At 43.5% G+C, this 25,506-nt stretch overlaps 1 protein-coding gene across 2 annotated transcripts; it reads right to left on the reverse strand.

Moving 5' to 3' along the window:
* Window positions 1-12,804: 12,804 nt before the first annotated feature.
* LOC139373050 (uncharacterized) lies at window positions 12,805-24,488 on the reverse strand. Of its 2 annotated transcripts, XM_071113080.1 has the most exons (11): window positions 24,075-24,475; window positions 22,495-22,785; window positions 16,910-17,173; window positions 16,446-16,544; window positions 16,333-16,353; window positions 16,213-16,233; window positions 15,871-15,903; window positions 15,752-15,787; window positions 15,623-15,679; window positions 15,304-15,357; window positions 12,805-15,188 (listed from the first exon to the last, which is right to left on the reverse strand). In XM_071113080.1, exons 1-10 carry the CDS (start codon window positions 24,130-24,132, stop codon window positions 15,308-15,310), a joined length of 930 nt encoding a protein of 309 aa, XP_070969181.1. In that variant the 5' UTR covers window positions 24,133-24,475; the 3' UTR covers window positions 12,805-15,188; window positions 15,304-15,307. The 2 variants fall into 2 exon arrangements, with proteins under 2 accessions (XP_070969181.1, XP_070969182.1); XM_071113081.1 differs by lacking the exon at window positions 15,623-15,679 and having other exon boundaries at window positions 24,075-24,488.
* Between the last annotated feature and the right edge of the window lie 1,018 nt (window positions 24,489-25,506).

Raw genomic sequence — 25,506 nt, forward strand, 5'->3', positions numbered from 1 at the left:
GGCCAAGTCAAAGTCCAGACCTGAATCCAATCGAGAATCTGTGGAAAGAACTGAAAACTGCTGTTCACAAATGCTCTCCATCCAACCTCACTGAGCTCGAGCTGTTTTGCAAGGAGGAATGGGAAAAAATTTCAGTCTCTCGATGTGCAAAACTGATAGAGACATACCCCAAGCGACTTACAGCTGTAATCGCAGCAAAAGGTGGCGCTACAAAGTATTAACTTAAGGGGGCTGAATAATTTTGCACGCCCAATTTTTCAGTTTTTGATTTGTTAAAAAAGTTTGAAATATCCAATAAATGTCGTTCCACTTCATGATTGTGTCCCACTTGTTGTTGATTCTTCACAAAAAAATACAGTTTTATATCTTTATGTTTGAAGCCTAAAATGTGGCAAAAGGTCGCAAAGTTCAGGGGGGCCGAATACTTTCGCAAGGCACTGTATTTCATTCACACTCTCTCTCACTCTCATTCACACTCTCTCTCGCTCTGGAGTAAACATGCACTGGCAGTGAGGCTTTATGTTCTAGTTCACCACAATGTGTGTGCTCTCTCATAGGCAGACAGGAATGGTCTTGTGTTCCCTTTACATTCCTACTTTACATGAAATATACCTGCAAATCTGGACTCCTTGGGTCGTCATTCTCTTCTCACAACACAACGATGCAAAGTCTGTGTTCTCAGAGTAATTTGACAAAAAGAGCGAGAAAGTGAGTCAGAAAGAGAGAAGGAAAACAGACAGAAAGATGGTAATAGGAGAGGAAATGGAGAGAGAGAGGGTGTAGAACAGTGTGACAGCCTCCCTCTCTCTCTTTCTCTCTCTGTCTCTTTCTCTCTCTCTCTTTCTCTCTCTGTCTCTCTTTCTCTCTCTGTCTCTCTGTCTCTCTATCTCTCTCCCTCTCTGTCTCTCTCCCTCTCTGTCTCTCTCGCTATCTATCTCTCTCCCTCTGTCTCTCTCTCACTCTCTCTCTCACTCTCTCTCTCGATCTCTCTCTCTCACTCTCTCTCTCGCTGTCTCTCGCTCTCTCTCTCTTTCTTTCTTTCTTTCTTTCTTTCTTTCTTTCTTTCTTTCTTTCTTTCTTTCTTTCTTTCTTTCTTTCTTTCTTTCAGATAGGGCCAAGACACCAGTAGTCTAGGGTGCTTCTCAATAGTCCACAAAGGCTTCCTCTCCTTGTATCCTCATCTCCTTTCCCTCTGAGTGATAAAGGAAACCTTTTGGAACAATTGTGATGTACCCATCTCCACCTACACACTTCTACTGTGGAAATGAGACGCCTTGCCCTCCCGCTCTTCTGGGAATGAGACGCCTTGTCCTCCCGCTCTTCTGGGAATGAGACGCCTTGTCCTCCCGCTCTTCTGGAAATGAGACGCCTTGTCCTCCCGCTCTTCTGGGAATGAGACGCCTTGTCCTCCCGCTCTTCTGGAAATGAGACGCCTTGCCCTCCCGCTCTTCTGGGAATGAGACGCCTTGTCCTCCCGCTCTTCTGGGAATGAGACGCCTTGTCCTCCCGCTCTTCTGGAAATGAGACGCCTTGCCCTCCCGCGGTTCTGGAAATGAGACTCCTTGCCCACCCGCTCTTCTGGAAATGAGACTCCTTGCCCTCCCGCTCTTCTGGAAATGAGACGCCTTGTCCTCCCGCTCTTCTGGAAATGAGACGCCTTGTCCTCCTGCTCTTCTGGAAATGAGACGCCTTGTCCTCCTGCTCTTCTGGAAATGAGACGCCTTGTCCTCCCGCTCTTCTGGAAATGAGACGCCTTGTCCTCCTGCTCTTCTGGAAATGAGACGCCTTGCCCTCCCGCTCTTCTGGAAATGAGACGCCTTGCCCTCCTGCTCTTCTGGAAATGAGACGCCTTGCCCTCCCGCTCTTCTGGAAATGAGACGCCTTGCCCTCCTGCACTTCTGGAAATGAGACGCCTTGCCCTCCCGCTCTTCTGGAAATGAGACGCCTTGCCCTCCTGCACTTCTGGAAATGAGACGCCTTGCCCTCCTGCTCTTCTGGAAATGAGACGCCTTGTCCTCCCGCTCTTCTGGAAATGAGACGCCTTGTCCTCCCGCTCTTCTGGAAATGAGACGCCTTGCCCTCCTGCTCTTCTGGAAATGAGTACAAACCAGACTCTATTTCTCCTGGTGGGGGACAAGCCCACACCTCTGTTAGCCTCTATTCTCTGTAAATGGTGAGGAACGCATCATCAGCTCAAACAATATTCTATTTAGACCCCATCAGTTGGATAAGCATGGTGATGAGAGGCCTCCCGGGTGGCGCAGTGGTTAAGGACACTGTACTGCAGCCCAGGCTCTGTCGTAAACGGCCGCGACCGGGAGGTCCATGGGGCGACGCACAATTGGCCTAGCATCGTCCGGGTTAGGGAGGGCTTGGCCGGTAGGGATATCCTTGTCTCATCGCGCTCCAGCGACTCCTGTAGTGGGCCGGTTGCAGTGCACGCTAACCAAGGTTGCCAGGTGCACGGTGTTTCCTCCGACACATTGGTGTGGCTGGCTTCCGGGTTGGATGCGCGCTGTGTTAAGAAGCAGTGCGGCTTGGTTGGGTTGTGTATCGGAGGACGCATGACTTTCAACCTTCATCTCTCCCGAGCCCGTACGGGAGTTGTAGCGATGAGACAAAATAGTAGCTACTAAAACAATTGGATACCACAAAACTGGGGAGAAAAAGGGGTAAAATTCAAAAAAAAAAAAAAAAAAGCTTGGTGATGAGGAAGAACATTTCAGTTGATGAAAAGAAGAAAGATGGAGATTAAAGAGGAAGCAGACAGAGAGAAGAAACGAGGGAACGTAATGAGCTGAAAGTGAGAGGCAGAATGAGATGGAGTGTCTCCTGACCCCTCCTGTCTCAGCCTCCAGTATTTATGCTGCAGTAGTAGTTTATGTGTCGGGGGGCTAGGGTCAGTTTGTTATATCTGGAGTACTTCTCCTGTCCTATTCGGTGTCCTGTGTGAATCTAGGTGTGCGTTCTCTAATTCTCTCCTTCTCTCTTTCTCTCTCTCGGAGGACCTGAGCCCTAGGACCATGCCCCAGGACTACCTGACATGATGACTCCTTGCTGTCCCCAGTCCACCTGGCTGTGCTGCTGCTCCAGTTTCAACTGTTCTGCCTTAATATTATTCGACCATGCTGGTCATTTATGAACATTTGAACATCTTGGCCATGTTCTGTTATAATCTCCACCCGGCACAGCCAGAAGAGGACTGGCCATCCCACATTGCCTGGTTCCTTCCTAGGTTTTGGCCTTTCTTCCTAGGTTTTGGCCTTTCTAGGGAGTTTTTCCTAGCCACCGTGCTTCTACACCTGCATTGCTTGCTGTTTGGGGTTTTAGGCTGGGTTTCTGTACAGCACTTTGAGATAACAGCTGATGTACGAAGGGCTATATAAATAAATTTGATTTGATTTGATTTGAGTGGATGAGGGATGTAGGAAAAAGAAAAGAAACATCTCACCATTTCCTACTTACTCAGTTTTCATTCCATTGATATAGAAATGATATAGAGCCATAACGTCTGCATTTAACACCCCTATCTCCTGCATTGTATTCCTGAGATGGCACAGGTGTCCTCGCCCTGTGGATGAAAGGATCAGATAATGGACCCTGAAGGCTACAGCTGAGCCCTTCCACACCACCGTACCCACCACTGGCTCATTTCAGAAGGAATCATAAGGATGTGTGTTTGACCAAACTGGGGGTTTTCCACTGAAGTGATGATCAGTATTCACCGATTCATAATGTAAATCACCTGAATTATCTGGTGCTGTTCGCTGAGGGTAATCAATAGCTACTTCGTCCGAGATGATTGGGCTGTGGAGGTTGTGGTGGTTTATTGCCCTGTGTAAAGCACAGTCGCACACACACACAGCTCACACAGGCAAGTACGCAGGCGCTCGCACGCGCGCACACACACGCACGCACGCACGCACTCACGCAAGCACGCACGCACGCACGCACACACACACACACACACACACACACACACACACACACACACACACACACACACACACACACACACACACACACACACACACACACACACACACACAGAGACCCCTCGCATTAGGAATTATGATGCTCTGTGTTGGGTACTGTACCTGTATTGTTAGGATTCCCACGTATTTCAACAATTACCATCATTAGTGCTAATGGCTGTTTTGGTGGGAGTAGAGAGACAGGGTGGGTGGGGAACAACCTCCATGTCAAGAGGATACCATAAAGTTAATGTGGCTTCTCTATGTAACATAAGACTGACACTGAGGCTGGGTATATCTGGCCGTTGTTGTCTTTGAGTTTTAAACAACGATCATGGGTAAGAGGGATAACTCAGAATCTAAAGTCTGGTTTTCAGAGTGAGGTAGACTCAATGGATAACCTTTACTTTAAAAAAACAGTTGACTGGGAGATGTATGAATTGTAATATCTTTCCTGCTGAAATAAAATATGATACAAAATAAATGTGAACTAATAATGAATGGATTCAGAAAGGTGGGGATGGGGGGGGACTCTTACGTTTCCATCCTCATTCACTTGATCAAGAAGGAAAAATTTCCAGTTTCCTCTTGGAGGAACATGGCTGAATGTCTTTTCTAGATCAGAGTTATTCTTCATTTCATCATGCACCTTCATTCAACTGTGAGATATCAACAGTATACTTTTTAATTTCACAAGCTCACTCACTTGTAGGTTTCCCTCAGGTCTCTCTAAAGAGAAGCAAATATTATAGCTTCCATCAATAATGGTCCCGATAGGCCTTTTATCGTCTCCTATTTCCCTAAAAACATGTTATTGTCCAACAAACAGCATATTAAATAGCCAATCAACTGAATTTTGCGGATGGTAATTTTTTCCCCACTTGAACCAACCCCTCGGGTCCCTTCCCTCCATCTACCATCCACTAACTCTCAAACCAACCCCTCGGGTCCCTTCCCTCCATCTACCATCCACTAACTCTCAAATAGACACGCAACTTTCAGACATTAGAGCAGTGCAACAGGGGAAGCAGCGGGGCGTTGTTGTACGTCGTGTGTTTTGTCGATAGAAGTCTAGCTTGGAGGGCTAGGGGTTCCCCGGAGAGTTGTTGGAAGGCATCAGGAGACAGAGAAACAGTGCAACTGCTGCAAGTCTGGTGATGTATGAACTCATCAATGCCAACCACCGCCCCTGTACTCAATTACTAATATAGCTGTAATCAAGCCTATAACTGCTAACTCTGCTTCCACTCTCAACCCTCCATCCCCATCGTTGTCTCTGGAACATAGTCGTTAGCCAGTCGTTAACCATCCTTAATGATCCAGCAACACTGGCCCTGCAACATGTGGTGAATCTAGCTGCAGCTGATATGCAAGTAGTAGCAGTAAAGCCATGAAGTCCATCTGAATCCAATGCAGAACTGTCCTGTTGCTAACATGCTGAGCTAGCCATAATAAAGGCCTTTATTGCAAACCCAGTGGCCCCTCTCCCATTTCCCATCCCATTGCCAAATGAACCAATCATTCACATTTGTTAATGATCCAGCAGACTTGGTACCTGATCCAGTTTGGCCAATATTCCAGTACCATGTTTTACATTCTCCAGTCTCCACCCACTCAGGGCCTAGAATCCGGGGCCATGTTTTCCAGTGAGCTGAGTGGCTCCAGAGCCAGGGAGAGTGGAGCTTAAACACCGATATGTGTAGCTGAGCTAAGGCTGTTATGGACATTAAAGATTAATAATTAAATACTCAAAGTGTTCAGATACTGCAGACTCTTAGCTGAACGCTTATCAGAGAAAGGTCGAGCTGGCCCGAGCTCCATGTAAGAAGCATTATATTGCACCCATAGGGAAAGAAGTGATACTTGTTCTTCTTCATTGTATTTGAGTCCTGTCAACCATACTGTTTCTTGAGTTTTGAAGAGAGCTTTAAGTAGAGCAATATCTATTTAGAAAGATTTTCATTATATGATCAGATTACTCTCTCCAGTGCTGCTGAATTCACCACCACCACACTCACACACAAACACACATAAACACGATACACACACCATACATATCATAGTGTAGCAGTTGAGTGCCAACCATGGTACGCTGTTGACGCCCCACTATGATTTCTGTCGCCCTGATGCAAGGGTCGCTGTACCCGTTAGTGCAATTAGCTAACATGTCTCTTTGCTGATCTACAACCTGTTGATAGATGGTGGCAAGTTGCAACATGGCTGGCGAGGAGAGGGAGGGATAGAGGTATCCTTTAATATGCAGTGTAAAAAAGGGCAAACTGTTCCAACTCCATCAATGAGTGCTGGCCCTTACAATTGTATATGGACATAACTGAAGGTATCTTAGACCCTAGCAACCAGACATTATTATATTTTTTGTGTAGAAAGTAGTTGAGCGAGTTCCACCTTCATATCATTGCCAGGCCTATAGCCATAGACAGGGCTGGGAAGTTGGAACTGGACCAAGGAAAGGGTTAACCATTTGTGCCTGGTGAGGGAGGTTGGGTTCTAAATGACCTTGGCAACACTAACAAGAAAGCTCTGTGGAGTTTGGACCCTCTCCTCCTTCCCTCCCTCTTTTTCTCTCACTCTCTTTCTCTCCTTTTCTCCTTTGTCTCTCACGGTCTCTCTCACACTCTTTTTTTCTCTTTTGTCTCACACGGTCTCTCTCTCACACTCTTTTTTTCTCCTTTTCTCCTTTGTCTCTCACGGTCTCTCTCTCTCACTCTCTCCCTCTTTCTCTCCTTTTCTCCTTTGTCTCTCACAGTCTCTCTCTCTCTCTCTCTCTCTCTCTCTCTCTCTCTCTCTCTCTCTCTCTCTCTCTCACACACATTCTTCCTCCTACTCTCCCCTACAGCCTAATACCATTCATATAAATGAGCAATGTAGAACACACTTATCTTCATCCCTCCGTCCCTCCCTCGCTCCCTCCCTCCCTCCACTCCCTCCCTCCCTCCCTCCCTCCCACACTCTCTATCTCCTACATATGTACATTCTCACTGAGAGTCAAACGTCTATCTCTGTGGCTTACTCTCTAGAACATTCAATCACTTGTTGCTTGTCATAGTGTTCTCTGAGCAACCTGCCCGTTCAATTTAGCTGCACCGATGTGAAACATCTCCTCTCCATCCTCCTCACTGTGTTTCTACAGTCCGGCCGGCCCCTGTGTTGCCTTTGCAGTTGACCCTGACCTTTGTCACATGGCTGTGAACAATGGGAGGGCTCTCTCAGATTCCTGGGGCCTAGTCATGTTGCATAATCCCACAGCCCACGGCCCTCAGCCAGATCAGAACTCTATACATACAGTACATTCTATGAGAGATGAATACTACTGTAGGAGGTGGCTTTAGGTGATAGCTAGATACATACAGCACATTCTGTGCGAGATAGTAGTCTATGAGGGTAGGCAACAACACATCCCCCATGCGACCCTTAATACGGTGGCCCCTCAGGGTTGCATGCTTAGTCCCCTCCTGTACTCCCTGTTCACCCAAGACTGAGTGGCCACGCACGATTTCAACACCATCATTACATTTGCTGACAACACGACGGTGGTTGGCCTGATCACCGAAGACGATGAGACAGCCTATAGGGTGGAGGTCAGTGACCTGGCAGTGTGGTGCCAGGACATCAACATCTCCCTCAACGTCAGCAAGACAAAGGAGCTGATCGTGGACTACAGGAAATGGAGGGCCGAGCACACCTCATCGACGGGGCTGTAGTGGATGGGGTCGAGAGCTTCAAGTTCCTCGGTGTCCACATCACTACGGAATTATCATGGTCCTCTCACACCAAGACAGTCGTGAAGAAGGCACAACAATGCCTCTTCCCCCTCAGGAGGCTAAAATATTTGTTATGGCCCCTCAGATCCTCAAAAACTTCTACACTTTCACCATTGAGAGCATCTTGACTGGCTGCATCATTGCTTGGTATGGCAACTGCTTGGCATCCGACCGTAAGGCGCCACAGAGGGTAGTGTGTACGGCCCAGTACATCACTGGGGCCAAGCTTCCTGCCATTCAGGACCTCTATACCAGGCGGTGTCAGAAGAAGGCCCTAAAAATGGTCAAAGATTCCAGCCACCCAAGTCACAGACTGTTCTCTCTGTTACCACACGGCAAGCGGTACCGATGCACCAAGTCTGGAACCAAAAAAACTCTAAACAGCTTCTACCCCCCAGCCACCAGACTGCTAAATAGTTAGTTAAATAGTTCATCAATAGCTACCGGGAGTATCTGCACTGACCCTTTTTGCACTAACTCCTTTGACTCATCACATAGGCTGCTGCTACTGTTTATAATCTATCCTGTTGCCTAGTCACGTTACCCCTACCCATATGTACATATCTACTTCGATTTCCTCGTACCCCTGCACATCGAGTCGGTACTGGTACCCTGTGTATATAGCCATGTTATTGTTACTCATTGTGTATTTATTCCTTGTGTTATTATTTTTCTATTAGCTATATTTTCTTCCTCTCTGTACTGTTGGGAAGGGCCCGTAAGTAAGCATTTCACTGTTAGTCTACACCTGTTTACGAGGCATGTGACCAATACAATTTGATTTAACTATTAAGTGATATCTAGATACATACAATACATTATATGAGAGATTAAACGCTACTGTAAGAGGTGGCTATAGGTGATAGCTAGGGCCACTCCAAATGTGTGGGAAATGGTCTCATCATCTCTAAACTATCTCCCTCTCTCTCAACCTTCTCTTATCTCTCTCTCTCTCATACACACACACACACACACACACACACACACACACACACACACACACACACACACACACACACACACACACACACACACACACACACACATAATGAAAGCTTAATTAATTTTTTGGTATGAAAAATGTGCATATCAATGATTAATTTACCGGTATCTGGATTACATTTCCACACCGTCTGGGATAATCATTTCACCACTCATCATAAAGCAAACTCCAATACATTTAAAGCTCCAATACCATTCACCCAAACCATAGTCCCCCTATATCACCATGGCAGGTACAGCCCATCGCTCGGTGACCATGGTCCCCCTATATCACCATGGCAGGTACAGCCCATCGCTCAGTGACCATGGTCCCCCTATATCACCATGGCAGGTACAGCCCATCGCTCAGTGACCATGGTCCCCCTATATCACCATGGCAGGTACAGCCCATCGCTCAGTGACCATGGTCCCCCTATATCACCATGGCAGGTACAGCCCATCGCTCAGTGACCATGGTCCCCCTATATCACCATGGCAGGTACAGTCCATCGCTCAGTGACCATGGTCCCCCTATATCACCATGGCAGGTACAGCCCATCACTCAGTGACCATGGTCCCCCTATATCACCATGGCAGGTACAGCCCATTGCTCAGTGACCATGGTCCCCCTATATCACCATGGCAGGTACAGCCCATCGCTCAGTGACCATGGTCCCCCTATATCACCATGGCAGGTACAGCCCATCGCTCAGTGACCATGGTCCCCCTATATCACCATGGCAGGTACAGCCCATCGCTCAGTGACCATGGTCCCCCTATATCACCATGGCAGGTACAGTCCATCGCTCAGTGACCATGGTCAGATGTGAACACCACGGATACACAGAATAAAAACACCAGCTTTTAACAGCATACATATCATGTTGAGGAGGTGGGGGGAACCTGACAGTTTTGGAAAGAGAATTCCTTGCATTCATTGATCTAGCTCCACTTAGAAGGGGCAGGTAGAATGCAGAATTCTGTGAGTGGGGTAGAATTCTGAGAATAACATTAAAAATCTCCCTCTACAAAGGGTTGTAATAGGAGGTATGTCTCTCCCATGCTGGTTTTAGATCAGCTCACTAGTGGGCTGCGGAATAATCTAAGGTTGGTCACGCTGTTACCATGGAGGCACTACGGTAATAAGGAAATGAGAGATGTCATTAAGACAGGTTACTATCTAGATAATATATACATTAAATATATACAAAACAGTTTGAAGAAACTGTTGAGGAAGTAACAGTTTGAGTGGATAAGCAAGTTAAAATGCAGAGTGGACGTGGCAGTCATTCATGTGGAACTGTGATGTCAACACCAGTGTCGATTTTGTGGTGTCAACATCCGAAAATGATGAGTTGGTCAATGGCTCATAGCTGTCATACTGATTCCTATAATGAGAAAGGGAAGAGGGATTAGACATCAACTCCCACCGAGTGACACAAATGGATCAGTTGGCTCCCATGTGTACTTCCTGCTTTCTTACAGGACCTAATCTTTCCATAATCCTTGTTTATGTCTCTAGAGTCTAGACTGATTCCAGGAAATCCTATGACCATTACAAAACATTACAGTATGCAATAATAATGTGTAGATTTAATGTATTCGTGCTTTTTGTATGGGGTAAATAAACATGTTTATTTCTGTGATGTGTTTGACATGCTACTCCCAGTCACTGTGCTACTGATGGGTGCAGCCAGCAGTGGTAAAGCTTGGCTTAGCACTGCCTCCTGCTGGTAGAAACAAGAAATACACTTCTGTCTCTGTTTCTCATCCTTCTCACCTCTCTCTCTCTCTGCTTCTTGGCATTACTAACCATACAACTGTGCAGTTTGGGCTCTCCCATTCCTGAATATCGCTCTTTATTATTACTGCTCTAGAGAGCCACCAGATGCCATGGTTGTGTGAGTGGGCAGCACTTTGTGCTCTTTGGCAGGGCTTTACACACACACGCGCACACACACATACAGACACACACACAGACAGCATGTACTCACACACTTGGCACGCATGGTTCTGTGAGTGGGCAGCACTGTCAGGGCTTCAAGCACACACACACACACAGAGCACTTGTTTAAGCTCTTTCAGTCTTATCATCAAGTTATCTTTATTGTAGTCTCATCCACCAGCCGGCTCTCTCTTGCTCTCTGTCTCTCCGTTTCTCTCTCTCTCTCTGTTTCTCCCCCCCCTCTCTCTCTCTCTGTCTCTCTCTGTCTCTTTCTCTGTTTCTCCCCCCCTCTCTCTGTCTCTCTCTCCCACGCTCTCTCTCTCTCTGTTTCTCTCTGTCTCTGTCTGTCTCTCACTGTCTCTCTATCTCTCTGTCTCTCTCTGTTTCTCTCTGTCTCTCTCTCTCTCTGTCTCTCTCTGTCTCTGTCTGTCTCTCTCTCTCGCTGTCTCTCTCTGTCTCTCTCTCGCTCCAGTAATTCCAGCCTGGGGACGAGGTTATCTTTATTGTAACAGGGTCAGCGGAACTACGTACCATAAAAGTAGCCAACCTGCCGATCCCTCTGCCATAGTTATACATTAATAAAGACCATTACTACCAGGTCATAAACAATGTCACAGAGATTAAAGATATTCACCCCGAAGTTAGTTACCTTAGAACATTAGGTCAATGTGTGAGGCTGTGAAGCATACAGCATGTCCATGGGCTTGATCTTACAGTGTAACATGTGGTACAATAGTAGACTATACTGTCTGTTGGACCAGAACTCATCTGGTATCTATTCATCTATTAACAAGTCCATATTACGTATTATTAGGCCTTCAAAGGAAAAACATTCAGTTGAATAACTGAGTCTGAGCTGTCTACAGTCAAGTAAGAGAGAGGGATCTGTTCCATTTAACAATTAATTCTACTCCGAAATGAACATTCCGTTAACCGAGATTATGTCAGTTTGAAAAGATCACTATAAGGACTCTGACATTAGTCCTGCACAAATTGTGAAGGTTGGTTGTTCAACAACCTAGACAGGAAAAGTTCAGAAAAGCCTTGTTCTTTAGTCTAGGATGTCATAAACAAGTGGACTCTGGGACACTGTCGTTGAGCTTTGAAGGGTAAATGAGATGGGTAATCACTTGACAATGGTTAAAACTGAATAGGAGGTGTGGTGAAACCGAAGTTTCAGAAGATCAAGACATTTGTAGTTTATTCATCGATAGCCGAGGGCAGGAAACGTAACCTCAAGGTGAGTGTCATTCAAGGGTAGAGGCTTGAACATGCAGGCATTGTGGGTACACACACAAACAACTAGACATAATCTAACAGCACAAACTGGCCACAACGGTGTCCATAGTGCTTTTGGCTGTACATCCAGAAGGGGGCATCTGTGAGTAACTGAGTGCAGCGAAAAACAACTCTGTAGTTACTACTGTAGATGGCCATGCTAGAAAGAACTAAAGTTACGATTTTGTCCGAACTAATGTGTAACTACGTACATTTTTGGTACTCGATTTAGTTAGGGTTAAGGTTTGGGTAATGGTTAAGGTTAGGGGGAGCGGTGAAAGGGACTATGTGGGTGTAATGTGCCGTCGTTTCAAGCACGATCAGATAGTAACAACTAATCCACACCCTTCCTCATTTTATGACGCAGTGATCGTGTGAGTTGACTAAGGGGTGCAATAGAGACTTCTTTATTCAACTGTCACAAAGTACACCACAGATAGAAAGAGCCAGATGTTTCACCGGATGTATAAATCTGAAGCGTCCATTTTGAACCTCCACTCACACCGTTTTGTAGACTTGACCCTTCGCCAAAGCTTCACATTTTTTTGTTTTTTAGGAATGCAAGGGCGAATTGAGTTATTGCCCCAAACACACTTTAGAGAAAAGGAATACCCTAACGGAAATATGCAAATGCTTGCAAACACGTGCCAATAGGATCTTGCTAGCTCGTGCCTGGATCTGCCCACCTCCTTGCTTGTTCTGTCCAATATGCTCAATTTGCTCACATTAGAAACGACACCGATGAGATATATTGAGTTAGTTGCCAGTATCTTTGGTATACCACGCAATGCCAGGTACAGTACAGGCGTGTAGGGTGTCTATGGTGTCAGGCACATTCAAATCATTAAAAATAAAACCACTGCTTTATTACTACTACATTCTAAGTGTGACAGTTTTACAATTCTGTTAAAAAGACAGCCTTCACTCTCACAACATGTACAAAACTGAGGCCGTGGTCTCTATAGAAATGTTACATACATTCAACACAAAATCAACATTGGTTTAAGATGCAGGAAATAAACATGTAAAACGATAGGATATTTACATTCCAATTAGACAGCACTGAGTAAAAATTGACTTTACTATTATTGATTATGAAAGGTAAGGCAGTGATCTTGCAATCACATCACACAGTTTAAGATTGTCATTGTAAAGTTTGCTAGTACTGCAGTAAACTTGTTCTCACATAGGTTAGGAAAGAACAGAGATATACACAGAGATACACACTGGCAAAGTAGAAGTGTGAGAAGGCTTTAAAGGCACATGGCTTTAGTTTGAGCAATTGCACTTTACCAACTGCATATTTCTATATAAGCACAAACTTTAAATGAAGTATTTTTGCAAACTACCGTATTTCATGTAACAACAGGTATGTTTATATGCATTCAATAATATGATTAGTGTTAATACTCTGATTAATATTATAGTTTGATTAAAACGTTTACATGCTTTGCGAGAAGAACGATTTCCTCTACAATCCGGTGGACAGGTCATATTCAGGCAACCTGAAAATCACCAATCAACATAAACGTTCTATCACATCGATCATATCATTTTGGGAAGCCTATCTGATTCGGAGTTTGGACATACTATATAATGTTTGCATGTGAAAACTATGCATACTTTCAGATTTTCCAAACTCACTTCACCTGTGCCAGAAAATAAAAGGAGGTTCATGCTGCTCGTGATAGCACATGTGCAGATCAAATACACCACTGGAACTGAGATTAAGTTGTTTACATGCCATTAATACACCACTGGAAGTGAGATTAAGGTGTTTACATGCCATTAATACACCACTGGAAGTGAGATTAAGGTGTTTACATGCCATTAATACACCACTGGAAGTGAGATTAAGGTGTTTACATGCCATTAATACACCACTGGAAGTGAGATTAAGGTGTTTACATACCATTAATACACCACTGGAAGTGAGATTAAGGTGTTTACATACCATTAATACACCACTGGAAGTGAGATTAAGGTGTTTACATGCCATTAATACACCACTGGAAGTGAGATTAGGATGTTTACATACCATTATAATTAGAAAGATTGCGGCATATGCTTACTTGGCTTTTGACCTTACACCGATTAAGAAAATCAGAGTAAGGTGTTGACATGACTGAAGCTAAACTCTGAGTATTAACCCTAATTAGCTAATATTGAATAAATTGTGTACATGTAAACATACTCAGTGTAGTAGTCATTGGTGTCATAGGTTTGTCTATGATCCTGAGAATTTGTAAAGTTTAGCAATTTACTTTGCAAATTGTTCTTTCCTGCAAAGCATGTACACTTTTTATATATATAATTATTTATTTTTTTACCCATTTTTCTCCCCAATTTCGTGATATACAATTGGTAATTACAGTCTTGTCTCCTCGCTGCAACTCCCGTATGGACTTGGGAGAGGCGAAGGTCGAGAGCCATGCGTCCTCCGAAACACGACCCAACCAACCCGCACTGCTTCTTGACACAATGCCCGCTTAACCCGGAAGCCAGCCACACCAATGTGTCAGAGGAAACACTGTACACCTGGCGACCGTGTCAGCATGCACTGGCCCTGCCCGCCACAGGAGTCGCTAGAGAGCGATGGGACAAGGACATCCCTGCCGGCCAAACCCTCCCCTCAAACCAGGATCTCTAGTGGCACAGCTAGCAACTGCCTTAGACCACTGCGCAACTCGGGAGGCCCTAAGCATGTAAAACTTGTAGTGTACTCAAGGCTTAAAAGGGCTTCTGAAATTAGTAATTTCCACTTTGAAACTTCTGACATGATTTTCCTGTACAAAAAAATATATATAGGGGCGGCAGGGTAGCCTAGTGGTTAGAGCGTTGGACTAGTAACCGGAAGGTTGCAAGTTCAAATCCCTGACAAGGTACAAATCTGTCAAATAAGAATTTGTTCTTAACTGACTTGCCTAGTTAAATAAAAAAAATAAAAAAAAATATTAACCCCTACAAAATGTATTATAAATACAAAATGTATTATAATCCATATAATTAAAAGTTCCTTTCTGTAGGACTATTTTCCTGCAGTAACAAACTCAGCTTAACTCAAATTAAGATCCTACATCTGTAACTCAAATTGACCTCTATTTCTCAGATCGGGATGTAACATTTTTTTAATGGGTACAATAAAGTGGGAGAGCGTTCCCTTTGTCATCCAGTGCTCGTTGTCTAGATGTTTGTTTCTCTTGATCCACAGTGATCCTCTGGCCACAGCTAAAACGCATCAGTAGGAACAAGAGTTCAACACACTGGTAGAGTTAGCCTAAATTGGTTCACAATTAAGAGAATGAGGTGGATGCAGTATATATTATTTTACAGTTAAACTTACCGTCCTACAATACCGAATCATCTTTATGATCATTTTTCCTCGCCAAGGCTTCCTCTGCAAAATAACAAACAAAACAGGATAGTTGGAGCGCTCAAAGTCCCATTGCCATCGCTAGATAGAGCTACCACCATATTGCTAACATCTAAATATAATACTGTTTATGCCATTAAGCAAACTCATTTATCCAAAGTGATTTACTGTACAATCATGCATGCATACATTTTTCATTTGGGTGAGCCAGGAGGTTAAAGTTATATTCCTAACTCCTATTTGGTCCCTTCAGATCAAACATAGAAGTGGAAGATGCTGGGCATCATACCTTCCTTCCCCTGCCCCTCTTCAGCTGCGGTTGTGTTAACAGCTGAGTAGGAGACACCTGAGAGACATCTAATTATACTTCTGGTACTATTTCTGCATCATGCAGTCTAGAAGTAGCTCTATGACTTGCCTGTGGATGCAGAAACTCCATTTGATGTGTCAGTGGCTGAAAAGAGAGAGAAGAGGGAAGAGTTTAGCTTAATCATACACAGATCCTGTTTGTTGTGGTCAAGTAAAGGAAACACTTACTAGGTCCCACTTCTCTCTGGTTTTTCCAGAATTCTAGTAATGGAAAACAGAGAAGAAATATTCAATTAGGTCAGTAATCTCAACAGTGACTAATGCAAGTAATACACATGTAACATGTTCATCTCCCTTCCACCGGAGCAAAGGGACATGATCGTGAGGAATTGTGATGGCAGCGAAAACAATTAATGGAATTTAAATGAACATTACTACAAAACAATTAATGGAACTTAAATGAACATTACTACAAAACAATGAATGGAAGTTAAATGAACATTACTACAAAACAATGAATGGAAGTTAAATGAACATTACTACAAATGAAACGTAATGCATGTTTCCTACCTCCTTTCCAAGGCATTGATTCTGAAAGAAAAAAAGGAAAAAGGGATTAGTTTCATCAAATCACAACTATTACCCAAGATTACAGACAGACAGACAGACACAGACAGACAGACATCCTACCTTTCTCATAGATCCAAACTCCTGTCGTATAGAAAAATAAGAATTCATTTACTTTGACAATCCACCTCATACATGTGTAAGTAAAATGTGCAATAAATATAATTTGTCCTTACCTGTTATAGCTCTATGACCAAAAATGAACGATAGAACTCCAGCAACAGCAAGAACAAAGACAGAAATACCAAGTAACCTGGCCTTGGTCAACCAGCCATCTGCAGTGAGGAAGGTTTACATTTAATGTTAACATTTAATAAAATATGACACAACTTTCCAGTCCAGATGCTTTTTTCTAGATGCTTTTGTACTATCTTCCCAAATCCCTCAGCTACACTGACCATACCAAACATTAGGAACACCTTCTTAATATTGAGTACCTCACCTATCAACAATCCCCGATTCATACATATAGTAGTCTTAGGCTATAACAACATACTGGGCAGTGTAACAACAACTATGAGTGTCCTGTCACCTGGGCCAAATGGGTCTTTATCAAAGACTTCACTGGCCTCGCTCACAGGGTCCTTGAATTGACAGGTGCAGCTGATTTTAGTGTTCACTCTTACGAGAGTCCTCTCACCTGAGCCTAACACCACTGGCTCGCTGACTTCACCTTCCCCAGCAGAGTTCTTCATCTTGCAGAAGTACGTGTAACTGTTGGTTGATTTGCCAGTGTCGCTCTTATTGATATTAATCTGTTTGTCTAAGACCTCCCATGCCCCCTCTCCCTGTTTCCAGCTGTAGGTGACTGGTTCAGCATCAGTGGTGTCGCCCTCACAGGTCAGAGTGCAGGAGGTTTTGTCTGGGTTACAGGAAGAAGTGATGGTGGGTTTGGGGACTGCCTCTGAAAATAGAGAAGATCAAGACAGAACAAAAAAAATTTTGGGGGGGGTGCTTGTACTCACTGTTTCGTGCACGCCAGACACACATGCAAACAGACACTCCGCCATGTTTTCGTTACTTGTCAGGACTTTTTGGGGAGTAAAAATTCATTTCCATTCAAAACCCTTTCATTTCCTCACACCCTTAACCTTAGCCCGAAAACTGAACTAACTCCTAACCCTAATCATAACCCTAGCCCTAATCTTAACCCGAACTAACTCCTAACCCTAATCATAACCCTACCCCTAACCTTAAAGATGCACTCCAGGATCTTAAGCACACTCAAATTCAGAACATATAGTACAAACTGGATTCGTAACATACAGTATCATACAAAATACAAAAACATTTATTATAATAATAAACAAATAAAAATGGCAAGATGTAACATATCATACGAAATGGATGACGTAGTACCAAAAAAAGGGGAGGACTTTTGGCACGCTAGCACCACATTCAAAACTACTGGCTGAAATTATACAAAAGTTTGAGAGTGCATCTTTAACCGTAACCCCAAACCCTAAACCCTAAACCTAACCCTTAAACCTAAAATAGCATTTTTACTTTTCAGGACATGCTAAATGTCCTGACTTTCCAGAATCTTTCTTGTTCTCCTATCTAGTCAGGACATTCTGGTCAAGATTAGAGGTCGGCCGATTAATTAGGGCCGATTTCAAGTTTTCATAACAATCGGTAACCAGCCTTTTTGGACGCCGATTACATTGCACTCCACGAGGAGACTGAGTGGGAGGCTGACCACCTGTTAGGCGAGTGCAGCATCAAACGGACCTTGTGGCTGCAAGGAGCCAAGGTAAGTTGCTAGCTAGCATTAAACTTATCTTATAAAAAACAATCAGTCTTCACATAATCACTAGTTAACTACATATGGTTGATGATATTACTAGGTTAACTAGCTTGTCCTGCGTTACATATAATCAATGCGGTGCCTGTTAATTCATCATCGAATCACAGCCTACTTCAACATCACCAAATTTACCTAATCATAAACATCAATGTCTTTCTTAAAATCAATACACAGATGTATATTTTTTAAACCTGCATATTTAGTTAACAGAAATTCATGTTAGCAGGCAATATTAACTATGGAAATTGTGTCACTTCTCTTGCGTTCAGTGCAAGCAGAGTCAGGGTATATGCAACAGTTTGGGCCGCCTGGTTCGTTGCAAACTGTGAACTAATTTGCCAGAATTGTACATAATTATGACATAACATTGAAGGTTGTGCAATGTAACAGCAATATTTAGACTTAGGGTTGCCACCTGTTCGATAAAATACGGAACGGTTCCGTATTTCACTGAAAAAATAAACGTTTTTGGATTTGACCATATTAATGACCAAAGGCTCGTATTTCTGAGTTTATTATATTATAATTAAGTCTATGATTTGATATTTGATAGAGCAGTCTGAGCGGTGGTAGGCAGCAGCAGGCTCGTAAGCATTCATTCAAACAGCACTTTACTGCGTTTTGCAAGCAGCTCTTAGCAATGCTTGATCCAATGCTTGATCCGGGGCGGCAGGGTAGCCTAGTGGTTAGAGCGTTGGACTAGTAACCGGAAGGTTGCGAGTTCAAACCCCCGAGCCGACAAGGTACAAATCTGTCGTTCTGCCCCTGAACAGGCAGTTAACCCACTGTTCCCAGGCCGTCATTGAAAATAAGAATTTGTTCTTAACTGACTTGCCTGGCTAAATAAAGGTAAAATAAAAAACAGCGCTGTTTATGACTTCAAGCCTATCAACTCCTGAGATTAGGCTGGCAATACTATAGTGCCTATAAGAACATCCAATAGTCAAAGGTATATGAACTACAAATGGTATAGAGAGAAATAGTCCTATAATAACTACAACCTAAAACTTCTTAACTGGGAATATTGAATAACTGGGAATATTGAACCATCAGCTTTCATATGTACTCATGTTCTGAGCAAGGAACTTAAACGTTATGTTTTTTACATGGCACATATTGCACTTTTACTTTTACTCCGAAAGAGAGGGAAACGAGGCGGTCTTCTGGTCAGACTCCGGAGACGGGCACAGCGCGCACCACTCCCTAGCATTCTTCTTGCCAATGTCCAGTCTCTTGACAACAAGGTTGATGAAATCCGAGCAAGGGTAGCATTCCAGAGGGACATCAGAGACTGTAACGTTCTTTGCTTCACGGAAACGTGGCTTACTGGAGAGACGCAATCCGAAGCGGTGCAGCCAACAGGTTTCTCCACGCATCGCGCAGACAGGAAAAAACATCTTTCTGGTAAAAAGAGGGGCGGGGGCGTATGCCTTATGACTAACGTGACATGGTGCGATGAAAGAAACATACAGGAACTCAAATCCTTCTGTTCACCTGATTTAGAATTCCTCACAATCAAATGTAGACCGCATTATCTACCAAGAGAATTCTCTTCGATTATAATCACAGCCGTATATATCCCCCCCCAAGCAGACACATCGATGGCTCTGAACGAACTTTATTTAACTCTCTGCAAACTGGAAACAATTTATCCGGAGGCTGCATTCATTGTAGCTGGGGATTTTAACAAGGCTAATCTGAAAACAAGACTCCCCAAATTTTATCAGCATATCGATTGCGCAACCAGGGGAGGAAAGACCTTGGACCATTGTTACTCTAACTTCCGCGACGCATATAAGGCCCTGCCCCGCCCCCCTTTCGGAAAAGCTGACCACGACTCCATTTTGTTGATCCCTGCCTACAGACAGAAACTAAAACAAGAGGCTCCCACGCTGAGGTCTGTCCAACGCTGGTCCGACCAAGCTGACTCCACACTCCAAGACTGCTTCCATCACGTGGACTGGGAGATGTTTCGTATTGCGTCAGATAACAACATTGACGAATACACTGATTCGGTGTGCGAGTTCATTAGAACGTGCGTTGAAGATGTCGTTCCCATAGCAACGATTAAAACATTCCCTAACCAGAAACCGTGGATTGATGGCAGCATTCGTGTGAAACTGAAAGCGCGAACCACTGCTTTTAATCAGGGCAAGGTGTCTGGTAACATGACCGAATACAAACAGTGCAGCTATTCCCTCCGCAAGGCTATCAAACAAGCTAAGCGCCAGTACAGAGACAAAGTAGAACCTCAATTCAACGGCTCAGACACAAGAGGCATGTGGCAGGGTCTACAGTCAATCACGGACTACAGGAAGAAACCCAGCCCAGTCACGGACCAGGATGTCTTGCTCCCAGGCAGACTAAATAACTTTTTTGCCCGCTTTGAGGACAATACAGTGCCACTGACACGGCCTGCAACGAAAACATGCGGTCTCTCCTTCACTGCAGCCGAGGTGAGTAAGACATTTAAACGTGTTAACCCTCGCAAGGCTGCAGGCCCAGATGGCATCCCCAGCCGCGCCCTCAGAGCATGCGCAGACCAGCTGGCCGGTGTGTTTACGGACATATTCAATCAATCCCTATACCAGTCTGCTGTTCCCACATGCTTCAAGAGGGCCACCATTGTTCCTGTTCCCAAGAAAGCTAAGGTAACTGAGCTAAATGACTACCGCCCCGTAGCACTCACATCCGTCATCATGAAGTGCTTTGAGAGACTAGTCAAGGACCATATCACCTCCACCCTACCTGACACCCTAGACCCACTCCAATTTGCTTACCGCCCAAATAGGTCCACAGACGATGCAATCTCAACCACACTGCACACTGCCCTAACCCATCTGGACAAGAGGAATACCTATGTGAGAATGCTGTTCATCGACTACAGCTCGGCATTCAACACCATAGTACCCTCCAAGCTCGTCATCAAGCTCGAGACCCTGGGTCTCGACCCCGCCCTGTGCAACTGGGTACTGGACTTCCTGACGGGCCGCCCCCAGGTGGTGAGGGTAGGCAACAACATCTCCTCCCCGCTGATCCTCAACACTGGGGCCCCACAAGGTTGCGTTCTGAGCCCTCTCCTGTACTCCCTGTTCACCCACGACTGCGTGGCCACGCACGCCTCCAACTCAATCATCAAGTTTGCGGACGACACAACAGTGGTAGGCTTGATTACCAACAACGATGAGACGGCCTACAGGGAGGAGGTGAGGGCCCTCGGAGTGTGGTGTCAGGAAAACAACCTCACACTCAACGTCAACAAAACTAAGGAGATGATTGTGGACTTCAGGAAACAGCAGAGGGAACACCCCCCTATCCACATCGATGGAACAGTAGTGGAGAGGGTAGCAAGTTTTAAGTTCCTCGGCATACACATCACAGACAAACTGAATTGGTCCACTCACACAGACAGCATCGTGAAGAAGGCGCAGCAGCGCCTCTTCAACCTCAGGAGGCTGAAGAAATTCGGCTTGTCACCAAAAGCACTCACAAACTTCTACAGATGCACAATCGAGAGCATCCTGGCGGGCTGTATCACCGCCTGGTATGGCAACTGCACCGCCCTCAACCGTAAGGCTCTCCAGAGGGTAGTGAGGTCTGCACAACGCATCACCGGGGGCAAACTACCTGCCCTCCAGGACACCTACACCACCCGATGTCACAGGAAGGCCATAAAGATCATCAAGGACATCAACCACCCGAGCCACTGCCTGTTCACCCCGCTATCATCCAGAAGGCGAGGTCAGTACAGGTGCATCAAAGCTGGGACCGAGAGACTGAAAAACAGCTTCTATCTCAAGGCCATCAGACTGTTAAACAGCCACCACTAACACTGAGTGGCTGCTGCCAACACACTGACACTGACTCAACTCCAGCCACTTTAATAATGGGAATTGATGGGAAATGATGTAAATATATCACTAGCCACTTTAAACAATGCTACCTTATATAAATGTTACTTACCCTACATTATTCATCTCATACGCATACGTATATACTGTACTCTATATCATCGACGGTATCCTTATGTAATACATGTATCACTAGCCACTTTATACTATACTATGCCACTTTGTTTACATACTCATCTCATTTGTACATACTGTACCCGATACCATCTACTGTATCTTGCCTATGCTGCTCTGTACCATCACTCATTCATATATCCTTATGTTTAAATAGATTTTATTTAAGTATTATATTAAGTTAAAATAAAAGTGTTCAATGTTCATTCAGTATTGTTATAATTGTCAATATTACAAATATATATATATATATATATATATATATTTAAATCGGCCGATTAATGGGTATCAGCTTTTTTTGGTCCTCCAATAATCAGTATCGGTGTTGAAAAATCATAATCGGTCGACTTCTACTCAAGGTAGGAAAACAAGTCCACATACAGAAATACTTACTGATAACAAATAGTTTATATGTCTGGTCATGCAGTTTGCTGTTGAATTCCACAGAATAAACTCCACTGTCTGTTTTCATCAATCCACTGATTCTCAGCTCTCCAGTAGTATTGTCCAGGGTTGTACGCTCTTTGAAGGCAGCATAGATGTCCAGACCACCAAACCCCTGGTCCCACTCTGCCACCTTGTTCTTCCCATGCTTCCATAGGATGCTTGTGATGGGGTCAGCGACTGTGGACTTGTCAGGCGTCAACACGAGCTCACCTCCCACTTTTCTGTAGAGCTGTTCACCTGGAAAACCAGACAATATGTCATACTTGTAACAGAATACCAAGGAGATGAACCAAGGAGATGTAGCCTATCCAGGTTAGGAGTCTGATAGCCTATATCTATCTACACATGTATACACAAGGCCTGCAGATTATTGTGGCCTTCTCATCCCATTGCATGAACATATTCCAACCATATTGTTCTGTTTTCTGCCATATATTTATAAATGAGAAAGAAGTTATACCTCATGAATAAACCCCTAGAGTCTATTGACGCACCGGTGCATCAATCTAAGTAACATAATAGAAATGAATCAAAATATGTCTGTTTAAGCTAGAGATATCTGTATGTGTCATACTTGAGTTAAAGTAAAGACACATTAACAGAAAATGACAAGCAAAAGTGAAAGTCACCCAGTAAAACACTATTTGAGTAAAAGTCTAAATGTAATTGGTTTGAAATAAAGTAAAAATGATTTCAAATTCCTTATATTAAGCAAACCAGACTGCACTTTTTATTTTTATTGATTTTTTTAGATGCATGGATAGCCAGGGGCACACTCCAACACTCAGACATCACTTACAAATGAAGCATTTGTGTTTAGTGAGTCCGCCAGATCAGAGGCAGTAGGGATAACCAGGGATGTTCTCTTGATAAGTGTGTGAATTGCACCATTTTCCCGTCCTGCTAAGCATTCTAAATGTAATGAGTACTTTTGGGTGTCATGGAAAATGTACAATATTTTCTTTAAGAATGTACTGAAGTAAAAGTAAAAGTTGTCAAAAGTATAAATAGTAAAGTAAAGTACAGATACCCCCCAAAAAACGAATTAAGTAGTACTTTAAAGTATTTTAACCTGAGTACTTTGGTTAGGCCTCTATGTAACCAGCTCACACTAAGTCTATCTGTCCCACTGGGCACACTGGTTGAATCAAAGTTGTTTCGACAGAACCAACGTGGAATAGACGTTGAAATGACGTATGTGTCCAGTGGATGTAGAATACAGTAAAAGGTGCGGTCGTTTTTCTTATCGATAGGCCTAAAAACGAGTATGTATTACCACTTTCATGCGATTATGCTGGTGGTAGGTAAACTACTACACATTGTAAAAGCTTCAGTTCACTCCGACGGTCTCCATTTTTTAGGCTTGTGTAGCACATCCGTTGTTTTGGCTGTGGTTTGCTATTCTTGACCTTGTTTCTAAGAAGCACACAACAGCCTAAATTACTAACAAACTACAATTTGCGAATGGCTTCCCACCCATATCTACTATCGAAAACCATGGATAATCCATGCGCAACAAAACCTACCTGAAACTGTGCAGAGTATTGCTTCCGCAAGAAAGACAGTCAGAAGTGAGATCGACATTTTCTTTGAAATCTCGTTGACAATTCGTCCGATCTGTTAACACTGCTATTGAAGTAGCCTGGGTTATATTACGTGTTTCCCTTTCTGAGAAATCCCCCTTTTCGTAGCCTATGAGTTGAAAGTCAACTTCCTAGAGAACTTCTTGATAATTAAATTACGCTGTCGTGTGGCTAAGCATTTTTTGGCTAATGACTACAATTTTCAACTATATATATTTTAAATAGTTACAATTTAGATTGTTAAAATGTAACCTAGATTCCGGGCTATGTACATTTAATTGTTACAATGTAGCCCCTAGAGAGAATATCCACCCTTCTCTCGAATAGTCTCTTCCTAGTAGTGTATTACTATTTGGCGCCTCCTACGGGATGGCAATGGCATGGCATTGTATATTTCTTTCAACAATCAGGTTAGAAAAAAATTCGACCTTATCACTTTGAGGTCATAATAATAAAATACAATATAGAACTCAAGTCCTTCACTGAAACATTCAAAATATCCACCTCAAATTAACAACGGTTTGGCAGATAGATTCAAGTGCATTTGCTTTGCAGCAATATTATGAAGTGTGAATATTTCTGCTACCCACACACAGGAAAACGGTTCCAAATAAATGACATTATAACGTGCTCCTCCAGCCATGTTATCTACATGATAAAATGTCCATGTGGGCTGTGTTATGTAGGTAAAACCTCTCGTTCTCTCAAACAGAGAATTAGTGAACATAAAAGTTCCATCAGGAGAAACGACAGGGATTATCCAGTCTCATTACATTTTAATGACCAAAAACAGGACATTTCTACCTTTAGATTTTGTGGCATAGAGAAAGTCAAGATATCAGACAGGGGAGGGGATATACAGTAAACAACACTCTGAGCAAAATATGTTTTGGGATTTTCACCCTCCAGACATTATTCCTAAAAGGTCTTAATGATGAAATTCCAATGCATGGTACTTGAATATGAACTAATGCCACCACTTCAATCTACTCTGGCATTTGTTCTTGCACTGTATGTACACAAGGAAAACTTACTTGATAGGTTGATTTCCTCATTGTGGTTTTACATAAGTGTTTAATACATTATGTACACACTTTATTAGAATACTTATGAAATGAACATTGTTATATTTGGTATCACGTTTATTTTCCCTCGACTCCAACCTCATTCGCTGCATTGAAAGGATGTGGGTGGAGCAATGTCTACATAAGGGTGCAAATGAAAAACACTCCTATTACATCACAGATTAATGTTCAGATATATTTGAGAAAAAAGTCAAAAAATTCAGGTGACAAAATTCTATTGTGAAAACAGATATGCTTAGATATATACCAGATGGTAATTTGAAGGAATTTGACAAAGACAATTTTAATAT

This window comes from Oncorhynchus clarkii, chromosome 18, assembly GCF_045791955.1.
Source record: "Oncorhynchus clarkii lewisi isolate Uvic-CL-2024 chromosome 18, UVic_Ocla_1.0, whole genome shotgun sequence".
Lineage (NCBI taxonomy): Eukaryota > Metazoa > Chordata > Actinopteri > Salmoniformes > Salmonidae > Oncorhynchus > Oncorhynchus clarkii.